The sequence below is a fragment of the Salmo salar genome, chromosome 28, assembly GCF_965601325.2.
Source record: "Salmo salar chromosome 28, fSalSal1, whole genome shotgun sequence".
Classification (NCBI taxonomy): domain Eukaryota; kingdom Metazoa; phylum Chordata; class Actinopteri; order Salmoniformes; family Salmonidae; genus Salmo; species Salmo salar.
This window is the reverse complement of record NC_138318.1, coordinates 3,615,589-3,643,425: the sequence shown is the minus strand read 5'-3', so window position 1 is coordinate 3,643,425 and position 27,837 is coordinate 3,615,589. Positions and strand designations below refer to the sequence as shown.

The 27,837-nt window shown below is 43.2% G+C and overlaps 1 protein-coding gene across 5 annotated transcripts; it reads left to right on the top strand.

Moving 5' to 3' along the window:
* Positions 1-9,528: 9,528 nt before the first annotated feature.
* Positions 9,529-22,655, top strand: LOC106589286 (uncharacterized). 5 transcript variants are annotated; one of them, XM_014179053.3, is made up of 8 exons: positions 9,559-9,625; positions 9,867-9,904; positions 10,477-10,526; positions 10,785-10,871; positions 16,397-16,497; positions 16,627-16,722; positions 16,914-17,135; positions 17,822-22,655. In XM_014179053.3, the coding sequence occupies exons 3-8, from the start codon at positions 10,503-10,505 to the stop codon at positions 19,332-19,334; spliced, it is 2,043 nt and encodes a 680-aa protein (XP_014034528.2). In that variant the 5' UTR covers positions 9,559-9,625; positions 9,867-9,904; positions 10,477-10,502; the 3' UTR covers positions 19,335-22,655. The 5 variants fall into 5 exon arrangements, with proteins under 5 accessions (XP_014034527.2, XP_014034528.2, XP_045566034.2 ...); XM_045710078.2 differs by having other exon boundaries at positions 9,560-9,625; positions 10,114-10,526; XM_014179052.3 differs by lacking the exon at positions 9,867-9,904 and having other exon boundaries at positions 9,529-9,625.
* The last annotated feature ends 5,182 nt before the right edge of the window (positions 22,656-27,837 follow it).

Here is a 27,837-nt window from a genome sequence, read left to right as displayed (position 1 = left end):
ATTACCACGACAACCGGCAACAGTTTGTCTTTCAATCACCCATGTGGGTATAACCAATGAGAAGATGACACATGGGTACCTGCTTCTATAAACCAATCAGGAGATGGGAGAGGCAGGACTTGCAGTGCGATCTGCATCAGAAATAGGAATGACTTCTATTTAGCCCTTGGTAACGCAGACGCTCATTGATGTGCACGAGCAGTGTCGGTGCAATAATTGAATAATATAGATTTCTAAATGTATTTTGCAACGCTCGCGCACACGACACATGCGGTGTAGTCAGGGTATAACGCTAATCTAAAACATAAGTGTACCAAAATGGATTATGATACTAGCTTATCACATTTGATAAAAGTATGCATGATTAGCATGATCACTAACGTTTGCTATTTCAATTGATTGATAACTGAGCTAGCCTAAATGTTAACGGCTTGTGCATACGCTTGGTTCAGTATGAACACCCACAATATGCTCGCAATAGCTTAGCTAGCCTAATCGCTAGCAGCTCGTTCTCCATACGGAAACTCACCAAATCCTGGCGTCAATCTTTCCATCAATCCCTTCACAGCACGTTCGTATAGATAAGTGAGTGTTAATATTCAGTTATCTCGTTTTAGTTCAGTTTCATACAACTTCTCAATGATTTGAAACTCGTTTTTTCCCCCATGGAATGGCGGTAGCTCTTCACGTTCCTTTCTAGCTCTTTTTCAGCATGTTGGCGCCGACTGGTGTATAACGTGAGGTTAGGAGAGGGACTAAGAGAATGGTACGGAGTCAATGTGCGGGGGCACCGGTTAGTCGAGGTCATTGAGGTAATATGTACATGTAGGTAGAGTTAAAGTGACTATGCATAGATTATAAACAGAGAGTAGCAGCAGTTTAAAAGAAGGGTCTGGGTAGCCCTTTGATTAGCTATTCAGCAGTCTTATGTCTTGGGGGAAAAAGCTGTTAAGAAGCCTTTTGGACCTCGACTTGGCGCTCTGGTACCGCTTGCCGTGAGGTAGCAGAGAGAACAATCTATGACTAGTGTGGCTGGAGTGTTTGACCATTTTTAGGGCCTTCCTCTGACACTGCCCGATATAGAGGTCCTGGATGGCAGGAAACTTGGTCCCAGTGATGTACTGGGCCGTACACTCTACCCTCTGTAGTGCCTTGTGGTCGGAGGCCGAGCAGTTGCCATACCAGGCAGTGATGCAACCAGTCAGGATGCTCTCGATGGTGCAGCTGTAGAACCTTTTGAGGATCTGAGGACCCATGCCAAATGTTTTCAGTCTCCTAAAAAGGCTTTGAATAGGCTTTGTCGTGCCCTCTTCACGACTGTCTTTGTGTGTTTGGACCATGATATTTTGTTGGTGATGTGGACACCAAGCTCTCAACCTGTTCCACTACAGCCCCATCGATGAGAATGGGGTCATGCTCAGTCCTCCTTTTCCTGTAGTACACAATCATCTCCTTTGTCTTGATCACGTTGAGGGAGAGGTTCTTGTCCTGGCACCACACAACCAGGTCTCTGACCTCCTCCCTATAGGCTGTCTCATCGTTGTTGGTGATCAGGCCTACCACTGTTGTGTCACCGGCAAACTTGATGATGGTGTTGGAGTCGTGCCTGGCCATGCGGTCATGAGTGAACAGGGAGTACAGGAGGGGACTGAGCACGCACCCCTGAGGGGCCCCTGTGTTGAGGATCAGCGTGGAAGATGTGTTGTTCCCTACCCTTACCACCTGGGGCGGCCCATCAGGAAGTCCAGGATCCAATTGCAGAGGGAGGTGTTTAGTCCCAGGGTCCTTAGCTTAGTGATGGCACTATGGTGTTGAACGCTGAGCTGTAGTCAATGAATAGCATTCTCACATAGGTGTTCCTTTTGTCCTGGTGGGAAAGGGCAGTGTTGAGTGCAATAGACATTGTGTCATCTGTGGATCTGTTGGGACGGTATGCAAATTGGAGTGGGTCTAGGGTTTCTGGGATAATGGTGTTGATGTGAGCCATGACCAGCCTTTCAAAGCACTGCATGGCTTAGCTTGTCTGGTAGGTTTGTGTCACTGGGCAGCTCGTAGCTGTGCTTCCCTTTGTAGTCTGTAATCATTTGCAAGCCCTGCCACATCCGACGAGTGTCGGAGCCGGTGTAGTACGATTCCATCTTAGTCCTGTATTGACGATTTTCCTGTTTGATTGTTCGTCGGAGGGCATAGCGGGATTTCTTATAAGATTCCGGGTATGAGTCCCACTCCTTAAAAGCGGAATCTCTACCCTTTAGCTCAGTGCGGATGTTGCCTGTATTCCATGGCTTCTGGTTGGGGTACGTACGGTCACTGTGGGGACGACGTCATCGATGCACTTATTGATGAAGCCAGTGACTGGTGTGGTGTACTCCTCAATGCCATCCCGGAACATATTCCAGTCTATACCAGCAAAACAGTCCTGTAGCTTAGCATCTGCTTCACTGAGTCTGAGGTGCTAAAGGAGCTCCTTAAACTTGACCCCAAAAAACATCTGGCTCAGATGGTTTAGACCCTTTCTTCTTTAAGGTTGCTGCCCCTTTCATCGCCAAGCCTTTCTCCAACCTTTTTAAACTGTCTCTCCTTTCTCGGGAGATTCCCATTGCTTGGAAGGCAGTCACGGGTCGTCCTTTACTTAAATGGGGAGATCAAGCTGATCCTAACTGTTATAGGCCTATTTCTATGTTGCCCTGTTTATCAAAAGTTTTGGAAAAACTTGTCAATAATCAAATGATTGGCTTTCTTGATATCTATTGTATTCTCTCAGGTATGCAATCTGGTTTCCTCTCAGGTTATGGATGTGTCACTGCAACCTTAAAGGTCCTCAATGATGTCACCATTTCCCTTGATTCTAAGCAATATTGTGCTGCTATTTTTATTGACTAGAACAAAGCTTTTGATACGGTAGACCTTTCCATTCTTGTATTGAAGGAGTATTGGTGATTCTGAGGGGTCTTTGGCCTGGTTTGCTAACTACCTCTCTCAAAGAGTGCAGTTTATAAAGTCAGAAAATGCTGTCTCAGCCACTGCCTGTCACCAAGGGAATACCCCAAGGCTCGATCCTAGGCCCCACGCTCTTCTCAATTTACATCAACAACATAGCTCTGGTAGTAGGAAGCTATCTCATCCATTTATACGCAGATGATCCAGTCTTATACTCAGCTGGCCCCTCCCCGGATTTTGTGTTAAATGCTCTACAACAAAGCTTTCTTAGTGTCCAACAAGCTTTCTCTACCCTTAACCTTGTTCTGAACACCTCCAAAACAAAGGTCATGTGGTTTGGTAAGAAGAATGCCCCTCTTCCTACAGGTGTTATTACTAACTCTGAGGGTTTAGAGCTTGAGGTTGTCACCTCATACAAGTACTTGGGAGTATGGCTAGACGGTGCATTTCCTTCTTTCAGCACATATCAAAGCTGCAGGCTAAAGTTAAATCTAGACTTGGTTTCCTCTATCGCAATCGCTCCTCTTTCACCCCGGCTGCCAAACTATCCCAAACTAACTCTGTAATACTTACACGTTTCAAGCAGACCACCATAGTCCCTGTGCCCAAGGAAGCGAAGGTAACCAGCCTAAATGATTACCGCCCCGTGGCACTCACGTCGGTAGCCATGAAGTGCTTTGAAAGGCTGATCATGGCTCACATCAACAGCTTCCTCCCGGACACCCTAAACCCACTCCAATTCGCATACCGCCCCAACAGATCCACAGATGACGCTATCTCAATCGCACTCCACACTGCCCTTTCTCACCTGGACAATAGGAAGACCTATATGAGACTGCTGTTCATTGACTACAGTTCAGTGTTCAACACCATAGTGCCCACGAAGCTCATCACTAAGCTAAGGACTCTGGGACAAAACACCTCCCTCTGCAACTGGATCCTGGACTTCCTGACGGGCCGCCCCCAGGTGGTAAGAGCAGGTAACAACACGTCTGCCACGCTGATCCTTAACACTGGGGCCCCTCTGGGGTGTGTACAGGAGGGTACTGTGGTGGTTAATTTCTGTATTAACAAATGAGGAGAGACAAACTTCACACACCAGTTAGAGTTATACTTAAACTACATCTTTAATAATAAGAGCTTTGCAATAGCAATGACTTTCAACGATTCCCTATTTCTAATGAACCGTTGAGTGACAACACAAAAGTACAAAGATCTTTTATAGCCAAGATACACCCCTCTCAACCTACATGACGAACAACAGATACATAGAATGGTCACAAGGTTAAGATTTGTATGAAAGATATCTATAATACATAGATAGCAGACAGCATCTGCTATGTCAACAGTTTTCATTGTGTAGACCAATGTCTGGCACTCCTACTCCAAACTGGAACCGTCTCTTCCTGGTACGGTATAGAACAGAACCATTAGCTCATCCAATGGCATAACTCAATTGTCAACTCTAGATACTCCCATCTCAAGTAAAACCCCTTCTTGACCCCACTCCTGGACAAGCTCACTGAGGGGAGTGAGTCTCTAGGTCATACACTAAGTGCAACATCAGAGAGGACATACAATGGTTCCATACACTGCTATACACCTCCCCCCAATGCCAAAGGAGGGAGTGACTTGCGCACAGACATTCTGGAGACAAATAATTGGTTCCCCATTAATCACGCCATCCCTTCACATGGTTTAAGAATAGGTAAAGACACATTCACATATGAAGACAATGTTCCATCCTGTCCTCTTCCCTTTCTGATATTCTGCATAGCACCAGAGACATGTAAAAGACACGCCTGACCTCTCCCCTCTCTGGGCCCCAAGTGACTGAGCCCCAGCTGAGGGAAGAAGTGCAACTGCCAACACCAGAGTCCAAGGGATACATTCTAATAACAAGTATATCACATAAGCATATTATGCAGATAAGACATCTTAATTATCTATGTTACCCAACTAATTCTGATTCATCCGTCACAGTACTTAGTCCCCTCCTGTATTCCCTGTTCACCCACGACTGCGTGGCCAAACACAACTCCAACACTATCATCAAGTTTGCTGACGACACAACAGTGGTAGGCCTGATCACCGACAACGATGAGACAGCCTATAGGGAGGAGGTCAGAGAACTGTCAGTGTAGTGCCAGGACAACAACCTCTCCCTTAATGTGAGCAAGACAAAGGAGCTGATCGTGGACTACAGGAAAAGGCGGGCTGAACAGGCGTGCCGAACAGGGCTGTAGTGGAGCGGGTCAAGAGTTTCAAGTTCCTTGGTGTCCACATCACCAGCAAACTATCACGGTCCAAACATACCAAGACAATCATGAAGAGGGCATGACAAAACCTTTTCCCCCTCAGGAGACTGAAAAGATTTGGCATGGGTCCCCAGATCCTCAAAAGGTTCTACAGCTGCACCATCGAGAGCATCCTGACCGGTTGCATCACCGCCTGGTATGGCAACTGCTCGGCATCTGACCATAAGGTGCTACAGAGGGTAGTGCGAATGGCCCAGTACATCACTGGGGCCAAGCTTCCTGCCATCAAGGACCTATATAATAGGTGGTGTCAGAGGAAAGCCCATAAAATTGTCAGAGACTCCAGTCACCCAAGTTATAGATTGTTTTCTCTGCTACCGCACGGCAAGCAGTACCGGAGCACCAAGTCTAGAACCAAAAGGCTCTTCAACAGCTTCTACACCCAAGCCATTAGACTGCTGAACAATTCATAAAAATCGCCACCGGACAATTTACATTGACCCCCCCTCTGCCTTTTGTACACTGCTGCTACTCGCTGTTGTTTGTTACCTATGCATAGTCACTTCCACCAATGCTCCTTATAGGACACTGCACTTTATATCACTGCACTTTATACTCCTCTGTAAACTGGTCATTTCCATATACCCGTCGCAAGACCCACTGGTTGATGCTTATTTATAAAACCCTCTTAGGCCTCACACCCCCCTATCTGAGATATCTACTGCAGCCCTCATCCTCCACATACAACACCCGTTCCACCTGTCACATTCTGTTAAAGGTCCCCAAAGCACACACATCCCTGGGTCGCTCCTCTTTTCAGTTCGCTGCAGCTAGTGACTGCAACGAGCTGCAACAAACACTCAAACTGGACAGTTTTATCTCAATCTCTTCATTAAAAGACTCAATCATGGACACTCTTACTGACAGTTGTGGCTGCTTGTGTGATGTATTGTTGTCTCTACCTTCTTGCCCTTTGTGATGTTGTCTGTGCCCAATAATGCTTGTACCATGTTTTGTGCCGCTACCATGTTGTGTTGCTACCATGTTGTGTTGCTACCATGTTGTTTTTATGTTGTGTTGCTACCATGCTGTGTTGTCATGTTGCTGCCTTGCTATGTTGTTGTCTTAGGTCTCTCTTTATGTAGTGTTGTGTTGTCTCTCTTGTTGTGATGTGTGTTTTGTTTAAGGCCCCCCGTCCCCGCAGGAGGCATTTTTCCTTTTGGTAGGCCGTCATTGTAAGTAAGAATTTGTTCTTAACTGACTTGCCTAGTTAAAGAAAGGTTAAATAAATAAAATTAAAATTAAATCTGACCACTTTCTTATTGACTGAGTCACTGGTGCTTCCTGATTTAGTTTTTGCTTGTAAGCAGGATTCAGGATAGAATTATGGTCACATTTGCCAAATGGAGGGTGAGGGAGAGCATTTTACGCGTCTCTGTGTGTGTAGTAAAGGTGGTCTAGAGTTTTTTTCCCTCTGGTTGCATATTTAATATCTTGATAGAATGGCTTATGGCCGTAAATTCTCTTGGTAAATAGTGTGGTCTACAGCTTATCGTGAGATACTCTACCTCAGGCGAGCAAAACCTCGAGACTTCCTTAGATTTCGTGCACCAGCTGTTGTTTATAAATATACATAGGCCGCCGCCCCTTGTCCTGTTGGAGGCCGCTGTTCTATTCTGCCGAAAAAGCTTAAATCCAGCCAGCTGAACAGTATGTTAATCATGTCGTCGTTCAGCCATGACTCTGTGAAACATAAGATATTACAGTTTTGAATGTCCCATTGGTAGGATATACGTGCTCGTAGTTTGCTTATTTGATTATCGATTGATTGTACGTTGGCTAATAGGACCGATGGTAAAGGTAGATTACCCTCTTGGCGATGGATCCTTACAAAGCACCCGGACTGTCGTCCATGATATCTCTGCCTTTTGCTCCTGCGAATGACGGGGATGAGGGCCTTGTCGGGTGTCTGGAGTAAATGTCTGGAATTCCTCCAGGACGGAGTGAGTTACCACTGCCGTGATATTAAGAAGCTCTTTTCGGTCATAAGACACAGTGACAGAAACATTATTTACTAAATAAGTTACAAATAACTCAAAAAAACATACACAATAGCACAATTGGTTACGGGATCGTAAAACGGTGGCCATCTCCTTCGGTGCCATTTTGCTAAGCTAAGGACCATGGGACTAAACACCTCCCTCTGCAATTGGATCCTGGACTTACTGACGGCCACCTCCAGGTGGTAAGGGTAGGGAACAACACATCTGCCACGCTGATCCTCAACACGGAGACCCCTCAGGGGTGCATGCTCAGTCCCCTTCTGTACTCCCTGTTCACTCATGACCGCATGGCCAGGCACACCTCCAACACCATCATCAAGTTTGCCGATGACACAACAGTGGTAGGCCTGATCACCAACAACGATGAGACAGCCTATAGGGAGGAGGTCAGAGACCTGGTTGTGTGGTGCCAGAACAAGAACCTCTCCCTCAACGTGATCAAGACAAAGGAGATGATTGTGTACTACAGGAAAAGGAGGACTGAGCATGACCACATTCTCATCGACGGGGCTGTAGTGGAACAGGTTGAGAGCTTCAAGTTCCTTGGTGTCCACATCACCAACAAACTTTCATGGTCCAAACACACAAAGACAGTCGTGAAGAGGGCATGACAAAGCCTATTCCCCCTCAGGAGACTGAAAAGATTTGGCATGGGCAATGATGAGACAGTCTATAGGGAGGAGGTCAGAGACCTGGCAGTGTGGTACTAGGATAACAACATCTCCCTCAATGTGATCAAGACAAAGAAGATGATTGTGGACTACATCAAATCAAATGTATTTATATAGCCCTTCTTACATCAACTGATATATCAAAGTGCTGTACAGAAACCCAGCCTAAAACCCCAAACACCAAGCAATGCAGGTGTAGAAGCACGGTGGCTAGGAAAACCTCCCTAGAAAGGCCAAAACCTAGGAAGCCAGTGACTCAGCCCTGTAATAGGGTTAGAGGCAGAGAATCCCAGTGGAGAGAGGGGAACCGGCCAGGCAGAGACAGCAAGAGACTGTACATAGACTGTTCTTTTTGCTACCGCACGGCAAGCGGTACCGGAGCGACAAGTCTAGGTCCAAAAGGCTTCTTAACAGCTTCTACCCCCAAGCAATAAGACTCCTGAACAGCTAATCAAATGGCTAACCGGACTATTTGCATTGACACCCCCCTGGCCCCCACCCCAATTTTTAAGCTGCTGCTACTCTCTGTTTATTATCTTTGCATAGTCACTATAACTCTACCTACATGTACATATTACCAGGCCATCTTGACACCAGGCCATCCTCCAAAAGTCTTTGCCTCACTGTGTGTGCAGATGCACTCACACCTGTCTGCTGCCATTCCTGAGCAAGCTCGCACTGGTGGTGCCCCGATCCCGCAGCTGAATCAACTTTAGGAGACAGTCCTTGCGCTTGCTGGACTTTCTTGGGTGCCCTGAAGCCTTCTTCACAACAATTGACCCGCTCTCCTTGAAGTTCTTGATGATCCGATAAATGGTTGATTTAGGTGCAATCTTACTGGCAGCAATATCCTTACCTGTGAAGCCCTTTCTGCGCAAAGCAATGATGATGGCTTCCCTGTGGCTCAGTTGGTAGAGCATGGTGTTTGCAATGCCATGGTTGTGGCTTCAATTCCCACGGGGGGCCAGTACAAAAAAAGAATGCATGAAATGAAATGTATGCATTCACTACTGTAAGTCGCTCTGGACAAGAGTGTCTGCTAAATGACTAAAATGTTAAATGTAATGATGACATGTGTTTCCTTGCAGGTAACCATGATTGACAGAGGAAGAACAATGATTCCAAGCACTACCCTCCTTTTGAAGCTTCCAGTCTGTTATTCGAACTCAATCAGCATGACATAGTGATCTCCAGCCTTGTCCTCGTCAACACTCACACCTGTGTTAATGAGAGAATCACTGACATGATGTCAGCTGGTCCTTTTGTGGCAGGGCTGAAATGCAGTGGAAATGTTTTTGGGGTTTCAGTTCATTTGCATAGCAAAGAGGGACTTTGCAATTAATTGCAATTAATTCTTCATAACATTCTGGAGTATATGCAAATTACCATCATACAAACTGAGGCAGCAGACTTTGTGAAAATGTATATTTGTGTCATTCTCAAAACTTTTGGGCACAACTGTACACGTATTGTATTCGGCGCATTTGACAAATACATTTTGATTTAATTGAATGCACTCTACCACACAGTAGGTGGCGGCATGCACAAACAAAAAATACAAACGCCATGATACAGAAGAAGAAAATAAAAAATCGGTTACCCGGAAGTACTTCTTTATTTTTGCCTGCTTGCTACACACAAAGGTAACAAAAATAGAGTTGATGCTGCGCCGAGTTTCACAGATCTTTGCCTGGTAAGGATTTTATTGGAATTCGCCATAATTGTAGTCAGAGAGTTGTACTAAAGATACAGATCTGTGGTAGTGCACAGCCTATGTACTTTCTAAGACCTTCGTGACATGAAATCATTTGTACAAAAACCTCTGACTCATGAATAGCTCAGCAGAGTTAGATAACGTTTGCTATAGCCGTACTTCTCACAAACTAAACAGCTAATTATTACTAGCTAATTATTTGTGGCTCTTTCTAAACAAGTTTTTAAGAAGACGTGATACCCTGATTACCATATGGAAGTAAGTGACTAACCTTGTATTAGTTATCAATCCAAAACATCATTCATCAGTTTGTTTAACGTTACCCACACATTTGCTAGCTAGAGCTAGACTAACTGTTGGTGTCAGAGTGACTTGAATGTTATGAAAATTCGTTTATAGAATGTGGCAACAGTCAAAGACAGGCATGTATCAAATCATCATGGAATGCAAATCCTATTCTTACACAGGAGTGGCGAGTGATTGGTGGTGGGGGAGTTAAACCTTTTTCCAATGCAGTGTCTGTACTATAAAGAGGGCGTTTATCTTCAGGAGAAAGGGCGAGTGAAGGAATTCATCCCAGTCATCTCTTCTGTTCCCAACATGGCTAACGTCAAAGAGAAAGACAAGTCAAATACTAACTGCATTTGAGATGTTACACTTGCATACATTTTTCACAACTTATTGTGGCCCTGAAACGTTGTCCTCCTTAAAGTAGAGGATGAGACATGTGAGTACTTTAGTAAGACTTGCGGAAGAGAAGCATTGGCTGAGTTCTTTCCCACTTGATGAATTGTTTCTAATGATTCTTTGGTTTCTTCTTTGTTTGGCAGATGTCTCCTGTGCAGCCTACATAAGGATGATGAAGAATCACGAAGAAGATGTAAGTTACCCTCATTCACTCTTTTACCCTGACCTTCTTCTTCTCCATTGTAGCCTCAGGTTAACAAAGAATTGTTGGGTGAAAAAAAAAAAGTTTATACAGTAGTGGGTCAAGAGCCATCCATGACTTTGAACCACCTACACCATGTTGTATCACTTCCTCATTGCACTGCTCAAGCTGTTGATTCATACATTTAGCTAAACTAAATGCTTGTAGTTCCCTCTGTTAGTGAAACCACTTCTTTGTTTGTCTCTGTAGGTATTTGTTGCAGTGCGGGTCCAAGACCCTCGGGTTCAGAATGAAGGCTCTTGGAACTCGTACGTGGACTTCAAGATATTCCTTCACGTGAGTATCCATTCACCATCAACATAGGCTAAACTTTACAAAGAAGCAGTTGTCTCAATGAGTGTGTAAGTCCTTAGGCCATATTAGAGCTGTAAAACCCAAGTCTTGGGAAGGGCTAGTTTGAAATTACTTAAGACTCTCATTGTATGCATTTGTCATAGATGAGTCAGGATCAGAAAAAACAAATACTCCCTAGGGCTGGGCGGTATACCGTATGTTACAGTATACCGGTATTTATGCACGGACATGTCTGGGTTTTTACTTTACCTTCTATAACGGTATTTGATTGTTTTTTATTTTATTTGATATGTCGTGTGTAACATCCTTTATTGTTTACACCGCTACTTGAGTCATTCCTTTCCGCTCTTTCAACTCAATGCGAAATAGGCATAGCATGAATATGTTGGCTACATGAAGAAACATTTAAGGTGTGCCAGTGTGTGTTTTGGGCGTTCGTAAATTCAGAGCGTTTCGCTGTCGGAGCTTTCAGAGTGCACACTGGACTCTCAGCCGAGGAGTAGGGTTGATCCGATGGTTCTGACCTCAACGGCAGTAAAGCACCCAAGCAAACTGGCTAGCTTGCTAGCTACTTCCAGACACAAATGAGAGCATCTCACTCTGACCATTTTATTGGCCTAGCAGAGAAGGTTAGGGTGTTCATGTTATCCAGCGCGTTGGTGACTGTAACTGCTGCTGCCGGCTATATTCAACAAGTGTTGAGCGTTCGTAAATTCATCAGTTATTCTGCGCTCTAGCACACTCAGACGAGAATGCTCTGAAATCGGAGTAGATAGCCAGAGTGAATTTACGAACGCATCGTAATGTAGCCAACAATTATAGGGTCCCCTAGGAAACACTGAACATCACTTTGGTTCTTACCCTGTCACAATAACTCCTCCCAGGCATTTTCATTCGTTGTCATGTCAAACAACACTATTATTTATTCAGCTATAGAATTAGAATAAACATTCTATTTCCATGATGCTAACAGTTCACCCAAGTGTTTTGATCTAAATCACAAGTGAAATCGCAATTGCAACATTTGGTTTAAAATAAGGCCTTGCTTTTTTGCCCATATCGTGCAACCTTACGTGGCAGTGTGGAAATGTATGGAAATGCAGGAAATTATTTTAGGTTCCAGTTGAATTGAACAGTATAAAACAATCAGAATGGAGAAAGACCCATTGATATCACTTAGAATGTATGTGTTGCCAGTAGCGGTGCATGGGTAAAATCACTGGCAGTCACTTTTGTTGCACACATATCCGGATAATGCTGCTTACCATTTTGCGCAATGACGCTGTAGGTGTGATCGAGGAGTTGTTACCGCAAGTCGCAAAGAAAACAGTCCACTATTCCAGGTCCATTTCAACTTCAACATTTCAACATCATCAAATCACCTAACATGCATTCGGAAAGTATTCAGACCCCTACCCTTTTTCCACATTTTGTTACATTACAGCCTTATTCTAAAATTGATTAAATAAAAAATGTACCTCATCAATCTATACACAATACCCCATAATGACAAAGTGAAAACAGGTTTTTAAAAATGTTTGCAAATTGATCAAATAAAAAAAAACTGGATACCTTATTTACATAAATATTCAGACCTTTTGCTATGAGACTCGAAATTGAGCTCAGGTGCATCCTGTTTCCATTGATCATCCTTGATGTTTCTACAACTTAATTGGAGTCCACCTGTGATCAATTCTATTGATTGGACATGATTTGGAAAGGCACACACCTTTCTATAGAAGGTCCCGCAGTTGACAGTGCATATCAGAGCAAAAACCAAGCCATGAGGTCGAATGAATTGTCTGTTGAGCTCTGTGACTGGATTGTGTCGAGGCACAGATCTGTGGAAGGGTACCCAAGATCCCCAAGAACACAGTGGTCTTCATCATTCTTAAATGGAAGAAGTTTGGAACCACCAAGGCTATTCCTAGAGCTGGCCGCCCAGCCAAACTAAGCAATCGTGGGAGAAGGGCCTTGGTCAGGGAGGTGACCAAGAACCCGATGGTCACTCTGACAGAGCTCCAGTGTTCGCCTGTGGCGATGGGAGAACCTTCCAGAAGGACAACCATCTCTGCAGCACACCACCCACCAATCAGGCATTTATGGTAGAGTGGCCAGACGGAAGCCACTCTTCAGCAAAAGGCACATGACAGCCCGCTTGGAGTTTGCCAAAAGGCACCTAAAGGAGACTCAAACCATGAGAAACAAGATTCTATGGTCTGATGAAACCAAGATTGAACTCTTTGGCCTGAATGCCAAGTGTCACGTTTGTAGGAAACCTGGCACCATCCCTATGATGAAGCTTGGTGGTGGCATGCTTTTGGGATATTTTTCAGAGGCAGGGACTGGGAGACTAGTCAGGAATGAGAGGAAGATGGACAGAGCAAAGTATAGAGAGATCCTTGATGAAAACCTGCTCCAGAACGCTCAGGACCTCGAACTGGTGCAAAGGTTCACCATTCCAACAGGACAACAACCCTAAGCACACAAGACAACGCAGGAGTGGCTTCGGGACAAGTCTCTGAATGTCTTTGAGTGACCCAGCCAGAGCCCGGACTTGAACCCGATCGACATCTCTTGAGAGACCTGAAAATAGCTGTGTAGTGACACTCCCCATCCAACCTGACAGAGCTTGAGAGGATCTGCAGACAAGAAGGGGAGAAACTCCCCAAATACAGGTGTGCCAAGCTTGTAGCGTCATACCCAAGAAGACTCGAGGCTGTAATCGCTGCCAAAGGTGCTTCAAGAAAGTACTGAGTAAAGGGTCTAAATACTTATGTAAATGGGATATTTCAGTTTTACTTTTTTTCATGCGTTTGCAAAAAGTCTAAACTTGTTTTTGCTTTGTCATTATGGTGTATTGTGTGTAGATTGATGAAGGAAAAAAAAAGATTTAATACATTTTATAATAAGGTTGTAACGTAACAATGTGGAAAAAGTGAAGGGGTCTCAATACTTTCCGTTTACACCGTATTCTTAGTCTAATACAGTGAGAACTAAAGATACAAAAGACTATTAGTCCAGTCAACATAAGCTAAATATTATGTGGCTGCCCATTGTTCTGATTCCTGTGTGCGGGTGTGTTCGTGCAAGTAGAAAAACATGTTGACTCTACCTACTTGTAGAGAAACGCCAATGCCATCCTCCTCTCTTTCATGTTTGCAAAACGGTCTATCACTCTGTCATACAGTACACGCTTTGTCCTAGGCTACCTGGCTAAAATGCTTGTTTGGTAGCCTAACTTCCTTTCATGGGCAGCGTTAGATAGTTAACATTAGTCTTCTATATCTAGTTACGTATTGAACTTCCATCCTCTCAGGCTAGGGGCACAACAATGTATGAATTAATGGTTGGATCGGAATCGCCGTTATAAATCATTGGCCAGTACAGAGAATTAAGTAAACACAAATCCCTATCTCCATCCATGGCTAACTTAACAAAGGGCCAATTTTTATCCACCGGATGACAACAACGTGCAACAATTCAAGTTGTTTCTGTCAATGACGTATGCTCTCAATGCGATTTAATAGGAGTGACGCCATATCCAAACCGGCTTCCCTTGTGTGCCAGGACCATTCACAGTTGAGCTCAACACTGATTGACTATTTTATACTTTTTTTTATCAAGGGAGGCCAAATGCTCGCTGGCTCGCAGGCGGCATCAATGTCATACTCTTTTGGACCCAACAGCATCAGATTGATGGCCTACACATACAGAGACAGAGGGGTGCTGTTTTGCTCTTTCGGATGCTTTCTCCAGTGAGATGCATTCAGCCTCTAACGAAGTGAAGGAAAAAATGAAACACAAAGAGACAAGATATATTATTTTATGTTTTTTCATTTTTTGGGGGGGAAACCTGGCTTCCCTTGGTATCCATGAGTACACGCCACTGCGTGTTGCATAAAATACAGTCAAAAATGTAAAAGAAATAGTGATTTGACATTTTGACCACATCGCACCGCCCTACTACTCCCATCAGCAATTCAACCGGTGTTGAGCGTTGGTAAATTCATCAGTTATTCTGCGCTCTGGCACACTCAGACGAGAGTGCTCTGAAACAGTTGTTGCAATGACTTTCTACTGAAATGGATACTTGCATAGTTGTCTTTTTGTTAAGTTTTACTACGCAATACATTTATTTATTTATTTAAAGCTGCGTTAGACCGGATTGCTTACACAAACTGACCAGCTCAAATAGACAAACGCTATATGGCAGACCAATCCAAACTCCATTCTCGGCATGTCCAGCCCACTCATTATCTCAGCCAATCATGGGTAGCGGGAAGGTTGCTTACTTTTTCTGTGACTTAAAAAACTAGGCTCGTAATTTAACAATTTTATTCATATTTACAGATGGCATACAAGTTTGTTATTAAGGCACATGAAAGTGCACATGTTCGAGGCACTTCTGCCAAAAAATTATTTTGATTTAAAAAAAATTAAAAAAGTACTTTCAAATGACTCCTGTGAAGTAGTGACCCACGACATACACCTAGTTTCCTGAAACGGGTCACATTTGATCAACAGTCTCACACATCCATACATACCTCAAAATCACATTGTTTGTTACGCTTCCTTTGGAGGTCTAGAGAATTTTGTATTAGCCGAAACTGCTAGAATGATCCTCTGGCTTTTTTATTGGCTGTTACATTTCAAGAACCCTCCCCCACATGCCCATAGAAGAAGGGGTGCTGCGTGTTATGTTCGTAATTTTTTTTCCCCGACCGTTTAGGACACATTTTGCAGAGTTATTGTGTATGCTAGTTTGCAACATTGTAGAAAATGGAAGAAAAATTGCCCTTTCGTGTCCCCGTTTCACTGCCGACTCTCACTCCCTCTCCCCCCTTTGCGCATGGAGTGAAGGGAGAGATGCTTTCTGATAAGCACAAGCATATGATAAAAAAAAAAGAGCAACATTTCAAAATGTAAAACACTGTTTTTAAACAATGACTTTTACTGAGGAGAGTCACAGCTTTCTGAGTGTAAAAAACTATAACAGTATTTACTCTGAGTATTGAGGAAAAAACACCGCTAAACAGAATATGTAATTGAGATGATGAAACCTTTTTTGTAGGACATTAAATTGACTGTTAGATTAATTACATGGCTATCCAGCAGCAATATAACATTTGGTGTGTTTTGAGTTCCCACTTCCTCAAGTGGTGAATTATATAGCCTAGGCCAATATGCACAAAAAATATGCAGGCAAATTATCTCTAAAGAGCCAAAAATAAATCGGATAATTCTGAGTCTTATTTTGACATGTTGCACATCAAAATATCCATCATGCATTCCCTGAACATGTAAGATAAATAACTTCTTTCATGTGTTACTTGGCCTGGAAAAGGTTAGTCTAGAGCCCTGCCACTAATGGAAAGTCAATTTATTGCAATATTACTTTTTGTCCATATTGCCCAGCTCTCTAGTTTGGGCTTGATGTTTTCACTCCCATTGGTGTTGTCTGTATCCGCAGGATGTAATGGTGCACCATCTCTTTTTACTCACAGACCAACAGCAAGTCCTTCACGGCTAAGACGTCCTGTGTGCGCCGGCGCTACAGTGAGTTTGTCTGGCTCAAGAAGAGGATGCAGAAAAACACTGGCTTGGTGTAAGTCATCGCATTCTCCCCCAATGTGCTTGGCTTAACTGCTTGTTTGAAAAATAATTACAAACACCAATGTGAAGTTGTCCTGTTCTGGGAGCTATGGGTTATTCTCTGTCCCTGTCTGTCCTATAGACCTGTCCCAGACCTGCCCAGCAAGTCCTTCTTCTCCTTCAGTGGTGAGGACTTCCTGGAGAAGAGGAGGAAAGGCCTGCAGTCCTTCCTGGCCAAGTCAGTTCCTCTCCTAAGTTAATAATTAGCAATGACTTCACCATTTCAATTATAGTGCTTGCTTGTTCCCTCTATTTGTCATTGTCACACCTAGAATGAGCACAAAGGAAAAATGGTACCATGACTAGTCAACGATAAAGAGACCACAGCATTGAGCGTGGCATTGACATACCTTGTTTATCTTTCTTCAGAGTGTGCAGCATGACAGTGTGTCTGTCAGACAGCCAGCTCCACCTCTTCCTGCAAACCCAACTGCCGGTTGGTCACATCCTAGACTGTGTGCAGGGCCACACCCCCTACACTGTGACAGAGGCCATCCTCACCTATGCCTCGTCCAATCAGGGCTGGGTTCAGGAAGAGGACTCGACCCAGGAGCCTAGTCTCACTCCAGTTCCTTATGAGTCCATGGAGAGGTAAGACTGGAGCAGGTCAAACTGTACACACGGGCCCAAATAAGGCGTAGGTTTCAGTTTAAACGCCTGGTGTGCTCCTGAATAGACTTGAGTGTGTTCAATTAACACATTGTTTTAGGCCAGGATTCAATCTGGACCGCGGAAGACCCGCGTTGTAGCGCGATGGACATGTAAAGGTAATTTCCGATTAATCCGACATCTTCAGCGTTTACTTTGAACGTTAGGTTAACTTTGCCTATAAATTGTGCAGAGCCAAAAAGGGCCGGTCGGATTGAATTTCAGCCTAAGTCTTTGCAGATGCATGCGATTCTACGGTAACAGAATGAGGACGACTTTTAACAATTATCTCGGAAGATTGGACAAACGCACATTTACTCTAAGAACACTGCAGATGAGAAGTTTGGTAACAGAAGGACGGCACAAACAGCACAAGGTGTTATTCTGTTTCTAAGCTTTGCATCTGCACTGTTCTTGAAGTAAATGTGTCTATAAAAATGTCTGAAAATTGTTAAAAGTAGTCCTTGTGCATAGTTGCATCGTTTGCTTAACTTTGCAATTATTGGTTTTAGTTTGATATGCATTTTTAAAGTGAAAAATCTGACTCTCAGCATCAATCTGTTACCCATACCTGTTTTACATGTCAATATAAAGGTAGTGGTACTCTATGGCCTTCTCTTTCCCCACAGCCCTGCTCCTCATCTACCTACCCTGCAATGTCAAGAGCCCCTCAGCCCTGTGAACCTCGCCTCCAGTGAGCCAGAGGGCCTATGGACTGAGAAGTTCCTAGCTGACACCCATGACATAGACACTGTGGAGACCCTTTCCCCAGAGGTCACCCAGGAGGACCGCAATGTAGTCCAGGCAGAGGCCATCCTGGAGATACAAAGCCCAGTGGAGACTATCTTTAAGTGGGACAGCCATGAAGAATCTACTCCAGAGAGGCTCGACCATGAGGCGATGATCCACCACCAAGGTGATTGTCAACTGCAGACACCTGTGGAAGTGCACTTTGAAAAGGACACAGGCTTGGAGGAGGAGTGTGTAGTGGAGGTGACGACTGAGAGGGTCATTAAGGAGGAGAGCCATGCTGATGACATAACTACAGAGACAATCCCTCCCAAACAGAGTAGCCTAGACCCAGATAGCCACGAGGAACTGATCCACCAAGGGGAATGTAAACAGCAGACACCTGAGGAAGAGGCCACAGGCCTGGAGAAGGAGTGTGTATCAGAAGAGGCCAATACTGACACGACTACAGAGACAATCCCTCCCAAACAGCGTAGCCCAGAGCTAGACATCCATGAGGAAACTCCTCGAGATGGAGATAGCCTAAGGGAGACAGTTCTAGAGGACCTTAGCCTTGCGGAGGAAGCTCAAGAAAGCATCAGTCATGAGAAGACAACCTCGGAAGGGGACAGCAACAAAGACACACTAACAGCCATTGAGCTGGACAGCCAAGGGCACATGGATGAGATTAAATACCACATAGAGATCAGCCCAGAGGAAGAGTGTCATGAGATCGCATCAGAAGAGGTGGAACGTGTTGATGACTCAACCCAAAAGGTAGAAAGTGGAGATGTTGCAACCCAAGAGGTAGAAAGTGGCGATGAGACACCCCAGAAGAAGAATGCTCCCTTGGACATTCAACAAGTAGATGATCAGCTGGTTGGGGCAACAACATCTGATGGGAGTAGCCATAAGGAGAGCGACAACAAGGATTCTGCCAATAACGACAATGCAATACAAGAGACGAATGACTACATGGAGACAGCTCCCGAGAAGGAAAATCACCAAACAGTTTGCACAGAGGCAGAAAAAGCCTGCAACAACCCAGACACTGTAATTCCCAAAACTAACAGAGGTCCCTCACATGATGAAATCGCAACTGAGGTACCCAATGCTCAGGGGACCAATTGTGTCAAAGTTAGAGAGGACAGGGATATTTTGTACATGGTCAACAGTTACTCAGCGAAAACCCTAGAGAATGAATCTTCAGAGCTAGTGGGTGATGGAGTTGAGCTAAAGGACATGAGGATCCAAGAGAGCAGTCATCTGGAGTTTGAGGGCCACTGTACAGAGCAGGACATCTCATTAGCCCAGGAGGGTAATACTGAGGCCTCAGAAGTGAGCCAGGAATGGGAGGCCCATGCGTTCACTGCTGCTACAAACCAGACTGTGAGCCCAGAGATGGAGCCCTAGATATTAGGCTGCCTCATGCACTCTGAACCTGAACAATGGATAGTGGAATATCTTCTGCCAAAGACATAACCAGTCTCTCACTCACCCTGCACGCCTATTCTCACACCCCAGCTGAGCTCTGCTTCGCTTGCGTTGATGAACTCTGTATACCCTGTGAACTTGGGCTTATAAGGGAATTAGTCCATTTTACTCAACCGGCTGTGGTGCCCCAATGGCATTAATGTGACAATTATTTTGTCCGTTAGTCCACATGCCTTAATGCTGTATGCTTGACTATGAGGGGCGAACGTGTCCCAACCTGCCCCAAGTCCCTCTGATGCATGTGCCCATCTGAACACCTGCCTTGATGAAGCAAAACTTCCTTCAACTGAACAGCAGCAAAACCGAGGCCCTGCATTGTTGGCACCCACTATCAGGTCCAGCACTCACCAATAACACACCTCACCATAGCAGGACAGAAACACGCCTCTCTCCCCCTGAGTTTCCAGTCTGGGTGTAAAGCTTGATTCCTCCCTGACCTTTGACAGCCTCGTCAAACAACCGCGTAAAGCGTCATTCTATCGCCTTAAGGCTGGACTACCTCGACACACTCTTCATCGGGAACCCAGGCAGGAGTCTCCAGAAGCTCCAGTACATCCAGAACGGCGCTGCCAGGATCCTGATGAGAGTGCGGAAACGCCATCACATCAACCCCATCGCGCCATCTCTCTGCACTGGCTCCCCATCTCATTACGGATTGAATTCAAAACCCTCCTGCGGACATTCCAGTGTGTTCATGGCAATGCCCCTCCTTATCTAAAATAACTACTCTCCCTCCATAACCCCACCTGCACCCTTAGGACAAGCGACTCCACGCCCCCAGGACCAAGCTCAGCTCCTTGGGGGATCAGACTTTCAGCTTGACCGCCCCCAGCCTCTGGAATGCCCTCCCGGACCACCTGAAGGCACTACAGCCTCTGGGCTCCTTTAAAATGGGCTAAGGACCTTTCTCTTTAGGAAGACTTTTAAATCAAATTTTATTTGTCACATGCTTCGTTAACAACAAGTGTAGACTAACAGTGAAATGCTTACTTACAGGTCCTTTTCCAACAATGCAAAGTTAGATAAAGAAAGCTGGGCTTGTCTTTGTCCCTTGTAGCGTCAGCTGTGTTCTTTGTGTCAGTTGCCTGGTCTAGTTGTCCCAAAAAAAAACATTTTTATATTTGTTTTTAAATTTATTTTATGCACTTTGAGATTATTCTGTATAATGAAAAGTGCTTTACAAATGTAATTTATTATTATTGTGTGATCATAACTGTCGCAGTAAAGTCGTGAATACATATTTGGAGTCCATGAAAAGTTGTCTTGCAAAACTATCTTGCAATCAACTTTGACTGCGTTTTATTAATAACTTCCAGCAAAAAGTGTCATCCTGCATGCATTCCCTTTGCTGTTGTGGGTGGTTTCTTAGTTCAGCTTGAATAAACAGGGATGAGGGTCGTTCCACCTCAAAAAGCACAATTAAGAGGATTTCGACACCCACCATCTCAGATTGTGTCGTAATAGTTTCTGTAGATCGAAACAGATAAGATTAGTGTTCCTGAAACATTATTTTGTTGAAATATAATTTGATATCTGAGAAATTAAAGGCCCAATGCAGTCGTTTATCTCGGTATAAAATATTTTCTGGGTAACAATTAAGTACCTTACTGTGATTGTTTTAAATTAAAATGGTCAAAAATAGCTCCTTAGCAAAGAGCCATTTCTCAAGCAAGAATTTGGAGTGTGGTCCCAGTGGGGAGGGGAAAACAGAAAACAAGCTGTTATTGGCAGAGATGTTTGGAACTCTTTCTTATTGGTCTATTATCTTAATTACCGCCTGGTGACGTCACCAAGCAGGCCAAAACTCCATCCCAGGCAGAAATTTCAGGTAGTCTTTTCAAACAGCTCTTACACTAAAAGGCCATTATCATTTTCCAGTGTTCTTCCAACCTCATAGTGTATTATTCTGACCTCATATATTTGACTGCACTGGGACTCTAATTGATTGCACCCAAATTGGCCATTTTAATTTATTGGATTTATATAATCGTCAATAAATATAGTACCTAACATCCAATTTGGACCATAATTCCTCCTAACAATGAGTAAGACATGAGGAATCCCATAAAATGATCAAAAGCCTCCTACGGACCTAGCCTTGCAAAGCCGCCGGATCCCGCGAGCTTACATTAAATGTTGTATGGATATGTATGTTCACTGTAAGCTCGCGGGATCAGGATCCCCCCCCCCCACAACAAGTAATGTTCCAAGCTGCAGCTCCATACTGCTTGTCAGACTTAACTGATACTGGTTGTTGGGGTGGAAGAGGTGTGGGGGTTCCACTGGTGGCTTTTGACCACTTTATTGGATTCTTCATGTCTTGCATAATGGTAGAAAGGAAGAAGTTTGGTTCAAATTGGATGTTGTACTATATTTGTTGAATATGATGTAAATGTTAGGGGCCAATTTGGGTGCAATCAATTAGCTTACTTTGTCAGATTAAATGTCAACAAAATAATGTTGCAGGAATGCTAAGCTTATCTATTTCTAATTACACAAACTGTTTCAGAACCATCTGAGATGGCTTGCCATGTTAGCCAATTGAGCCGAAGGCTGCATGGACACTAGCTTTACTAAGTTGTCTGTCCTCGGGGTGGAGTTAGTTATAGTATAGTAAACGGTAGTCAACACTGGTATCTTTGTAAATTGTCAACATGTTACACCAATGCAGTCCGAGCTAACATATGCTTTTAGTGTCTTCACAGGGATACTTATTTTATTTCAAGACAAGCTGTTTGTATTTTTCAACACTGAGAAAAGGGACCATGTATTTTATGTTTTGTGTGGGTCGACAACTACATTAGATATAATTGGTCATGATACTTGTAGTGCATTTGAAATTATGACAGGATCACTGTTCTACTGGGTATGTGAAACATGATGTGGGGTGGACTACATGAGGAATCATAGAGTGCAGATTTAACTTTAGCCAACCTTCTGTTAGACCACATTGTCTGGTGACATTTCTGGTATCATGCTTCCCCAGATTCTTTCATCTGGCTATGTTTGTTCTCATATTCTGCATTTTAACAGGTGCATTAGTTATTTTAAGTGGTAGATGGTTCCCGGACACATGGTTTTAGATTTTAAATTTTATGTATTTTAGACACCTGGATTTACAAGGGCAATATTATACCAATCTAAAATAGTCAACAACAACCTAGGAATGCACCTATTGACAATGTTTATTTTTAATATAATTTTAATTGGAAATAAAATGATAGTTCCCCCCCCCCCCCCCCACCTGAACTTTGCATCCATGAGTCTATTTTAATGCATGACATTTAGACATTTGTCAGACTTGCACAGTCAAGCAAGTTCATATGTACATAAGTGTGACATTTTTATTATCTAACAGAAAATATATTTTTACAAGCACAACAATCAAAACAATGATTTAATATTATTCATTATCATGTATTCCAATTTAAATGAAACAAGATAGTGGAGCAATCCTGACCCCTTGTGGCTTACATATTTCATGTCGGCATCAAAAAAAAACAAGCACTTTTGCCTTCCTTCAGACACAAGACTGTTGGAAGCACAAGTTGGTATGCATTGCAGTGTAGTAGTACTCGAGACCGGTCTAGAGACCACATATTGAGTGTTTCAGTCTTGTCTCGGGGTCTGACACATTTTTAATTGGTCTTGGACAATGAGTACTCGCTATTTTCTTCCCGAGACCAGCGAAGTAAACAAAAATCATACAGTAATTATCATTCAGCTTGTAATATCGCTTCGCCAGGCCGAATACAGTGCATTCGTAAAATATTCAGGCCCCTTGACTTTTTCCACATTTTATGTTACAGCCTTATTCTAAAATCGATTTAAATAGTTTTTTTTTTTTATACACATACCCTATAATGACAAAGCAAAAACAGGTTTTTAGAAATGGTTGCATATGTATTGAAAATAAAAAACGGAAATATCACATTTACATAAGTATTCAGACCCTTTATTCAATACAATGTTGAAGCACCTTTGGCAGTGATTACAGCGTTGAATCTTCTTGTATGATGCTACAAGCTTTGCACACCTGTATTTGGGGAGTTTCTCTCTTCTCTGCAGATCTTCTCAAGCTCTGTCAGGTTGGATGGGGAGCGTCGCTGCACACCTATTTTTGAGGTCTTTCCAGGTTCAAGTTCGGGCTCTGGTTGGGCCACTCAAGGACATTCAGAGACTTGTCCCAAAGCCACTCCTGCATTGTCTTGGCTTTGTGCTTCCTGTTGGAAGGTGAACCTTCATCCTAGTCTGAGGTCCTGAGTGCTCTGGAGCAGGTTTTCATCAAGGATCTCTCTGTACTTTGCTCTGTTCATCTTTACCTCGATCCTGACTAGTCTCCCAGTGCCTGCCGCTGAAAAACATCCCCACAGCATGATGCTGCCACCATGCTTCACCGTAGGGATGGTGCCAGGTTTCCTCCAGACGTGACGCTTGGCACTCAGGCCAAAGAGTTAAATCTTGGTTTCATCAGACCAGAGAATCTTGTTTGTCATGGTCTGAGACACCTCTGGTTGCCTTTTGGCAAACTCCAAGTGGGCTGTCATGTACCTTTTTTTTTTACTGAGGAGTGGCTTCTGTCTGGCCACTCTACCATACAGGCCTAAATGGTGGCGTGCTGCAGAGATGGTTGTCCTTCTGGAAGGGTCTCCACAGGGGAACTCTGGAGCTCTGTCATAGTGACCATAGGGTTCTTGGTCACCTCCCTGACCAAGGCACTTCTCCCCCGATTTCCTCAGTTTGGCCGGGCGGCCATCTCTAGGAAGAGTCTTGGTGGCTCCAAACTTGTTCCATTTAAGAATGATGGAGGCCACTGTGTTCTTGGGGACCTTCAATACTGCAGAAATGTTTTTGTACCCTTCTCAAAATCTGTGCCTCGACACAATCCTGTCTCGGAGCTCTACGAACAATTCCTTCGACCTCAAGGCTTAGTTTTTGTGCTGACATTCACTGTCAACTGTGGGACCTTATAGAGACAGGTGTATGCCTTTCCAAATTATATCCAACCAATTTAATTTACTACAGGTGGACTCCCAAGTTGTAGAAACATCTCAAGAATGATCAATGGAAACAGTATGCACCTGGGCTCAATTTCGAGTCTCATAGCAAAGGGTCTGAATACTTATGTAAATAAGGTATGTTTTTTAATTAGCAAACCTTTCTAAAAACCTGTTCGCTTTGTCATTATGGGGTATTGTGAGTGTAGATTGATGAGGATAAAATGTATTTAACACATTTTAGAATAAGGCTGTAACGTAACAATGTGGGAAAAGGGAAGGGGTCTGAATACTTTTGGAATGCACTGTATATACACTTATTTCATGAAACATGTTATCAACTATTGAAACCTGGGCATCCTACTTTACTCGTAACATTACTGTTCTTTACTTTCGTTTAAAAATATGCTCAAACTTTGTCGTGCTCGTCAAAATCTTGATTTGCTGGTAGGGAAGAGTGGGGGGATTCTTTTGAAAGTTGCACGCCCACTATTAGTAAAGGGAGACGAGGGAGGATAGTAAGAGCAGTCTTTATATCTATTAGAGACATGTTTGCGCAGTGGCGAACCGTGGATATTGAACCTAAGCCTTCAGTGGGGGGAAAAAATATTCCAAGATGTTGTACCAAACTCGAATCAAGAAAAATAACAGAAACATAGCATCACTTAATGTGCTGAACAGAATCAAACAGGCCTGAGACTGAGCCAAACTTCGGACTGCCACTCACACAGAAATAAGAAACTTGTGCATTTCAGACTTGCTGATTCGTTGAACGCGGCACGTGTATAACTACAACCAGTTTGCAAGTCGGAAATTTCAGAGGTTACTAGTTTCAAATAGCACTTGAACGCGGAATATCACACAATCACCAAAAAAGACAACAGTGACACGTCAAAGGATGTGTATGACAGGCTCATGATGCTGAAAGGACAGCGACCTCAATACCAGTGAGCTCCATGTAGGCAGCCTGGTCTCATAGACTAGACGTAACATAGTAAACGTAAAATCCAAGATACTCGTATGTATGTTATGTTTGGTATAGTTCGATAAGACAGGTTACTTAAGGCAAAAACGATGAGGAGGGTGGTTGGTCTTATAACGCAAACTGTTTTTGAATCTGATCACGGACAACTTCAGCATTTTAGCTAATTAGCAACTTTTCAACTACTTGCTACTTAGCATGTTCGCTAACCCTTTCCCCTTACCCAGGGATGTCAAATTCATTCCACAGAGGGACGAGTGTGCGGGTTTTTGTTTTTATCTAAGACCTAGACAACCACGTGAGGGGAGTTCCTTACTAATTAGTGACCTTAATTCATCAATCAAGTACAAGGGTGGAGCAAAAATCTGCAGACACTCGGCCCTAACCCTAATTAAAAAATAATAGGAATATGTATTTTCATCATGCTAAATGTACTTAGAGCATTCGTATTTTTTTGTTCAACGCATTTATTGCTTTGAAATGTATTCCAGAATCTTTTTTTACATGGAATTTAAACACAATACATAAATCTCACACGCAAGGATTAATTATTTTATATTTGCATTTACTGTTAGGCAACCTTATGACTACTTTGTTTGTATCTATTGTAAATGATACTTGCCAACCCCACTTTGAGATTAAAATTGAGATGGTGTAGGCTATTGTAGGTTTATAATTTATGATGTACTAGTTTTGAAAAGGCACAGAAACCTAAGTGTGAATGTTTATTTTCGAACACTATAGTTGTGGCTGCTCATAAGGGTAGAGAATCACATTGTATACTGAACAAAAATATAAACACAACATGTAGTGTTGGTTTCGTTAGCTGAAAAAAAAGATCCCAGAAATGTTCCATATGCACAAAAAGCTTATTTCTCTTAAATTGTGTGGACAAATTTGTTTACATCCCTGTCAGTGAGCATTTCTCATTTGCCAAGATAATCCTTCCACTTTACAGGTGTGGCATATCAAGAAGATGATTAAACGGCATGATCATTACACAGGTGCACCTTGTGCTCGGGACAATTAAGACCACTCTAGAATGTGCAGTTTTGTCATATAGCACAATGCCACATATGTCTCAAGTTTTGAGGGAGTGGGCAATTGGCATGCTGACTTCAAGAATGTCCACTAGAGCTGTTGTCAGAGAACTGAATATTAATTTCTCTACCATAAGCCACCTCCAACGTAATTTTAGAGAATTTGGCAGTACGTCCAACGACCGCAGACCACGTATAACCACGCCATCCTAGGACATCCACACCCGGCTTCTTCCCCTGCGGGATAGTCTGAGACCAGCCACTGATGAAACTGAGGAGTATTTCTGTCTGTAATAAAGCCCTTTTGTGGGGGAAAAACTCATTCTGATTGGCTGGGCCTGGCTCCCCAGTGGTTGGGCATAGGCCCAGTCATGTAATCCATAAATTAGGGCCTAATGAATTTAATGACTGATTTCCTTATATGAACTGTAAACTCAGTAAAATCATTGAAATTGTTGCATGTTGCGTTTATATTTTTGTTCAGTATATTTATAAAACGTGGTTTAGATGTTGTTATCAATGACTGTATAGGTTGTAACCCACTATTATTTTGGGCTGAGTCCAAGGATTTCCATTGAGAATTGTTTGTCTGTTGCCACCTGCAGGGGGCGCTGGAGCACAGAGGTTTGCCCTCTCCCCTCAACAGCACTCAGAGGCTGTGACAACTCTAACCGTTTCTCCTCCTGTCTCTTTTTTCTTTATTCTCTTAAACAGGTATGTGGTGTAAACAAGCACATTCTCTATAGAAAATGTTAGTCTAAATGGTTATCTGAGTGATACTTACCTTTTATGTTGAAATTGTAGAATGTAAATGTGTAAATTGATTGAAACTGTTAGCGATCTTGACATAGAGATTAGGGTTGTAGCTAGGTAAGACTAGCTCATAGAATAAGATGATAAATGGTGCCAGATATTTTGGTTTGAATGTATTGATGTATAGCTCCTCTGAGGTAATATTCTACTTTGTTTATATGGTCTAGGCACTGACATCTCCCCACCCATGTGTTATGTTACAGAGTTGTATTTTTAGAGAAACACTGTATACGCTAAGCTTACTGTGCTAACGCTAGCCTGTCAGAGAACTGAATATTAATTTCTCTACCATAAGCCACCTCCAACGTCATTTTAGAGAATTGGGTTGCTATTAGGTTAACGGCTACAGTTAGCTGGCTCAGTATTGCTTCCTAATGTGTATTCCTTTTTATTGAACTTTTTTTCATCTTAGGTTGAGATAAATACTGAGGTATATTTTTAAATACAAGTCACTGTATCAGCTAGTATGACTATTTTAAATACAGAGGATGTATGTTACTGTACTTAGTTATTGTACTTTCTAGTCTTTTACAGCATCTGAGTGGATTATTTATATTTCAGATCAAAATTCACCCCGGCTCAAACTTTAC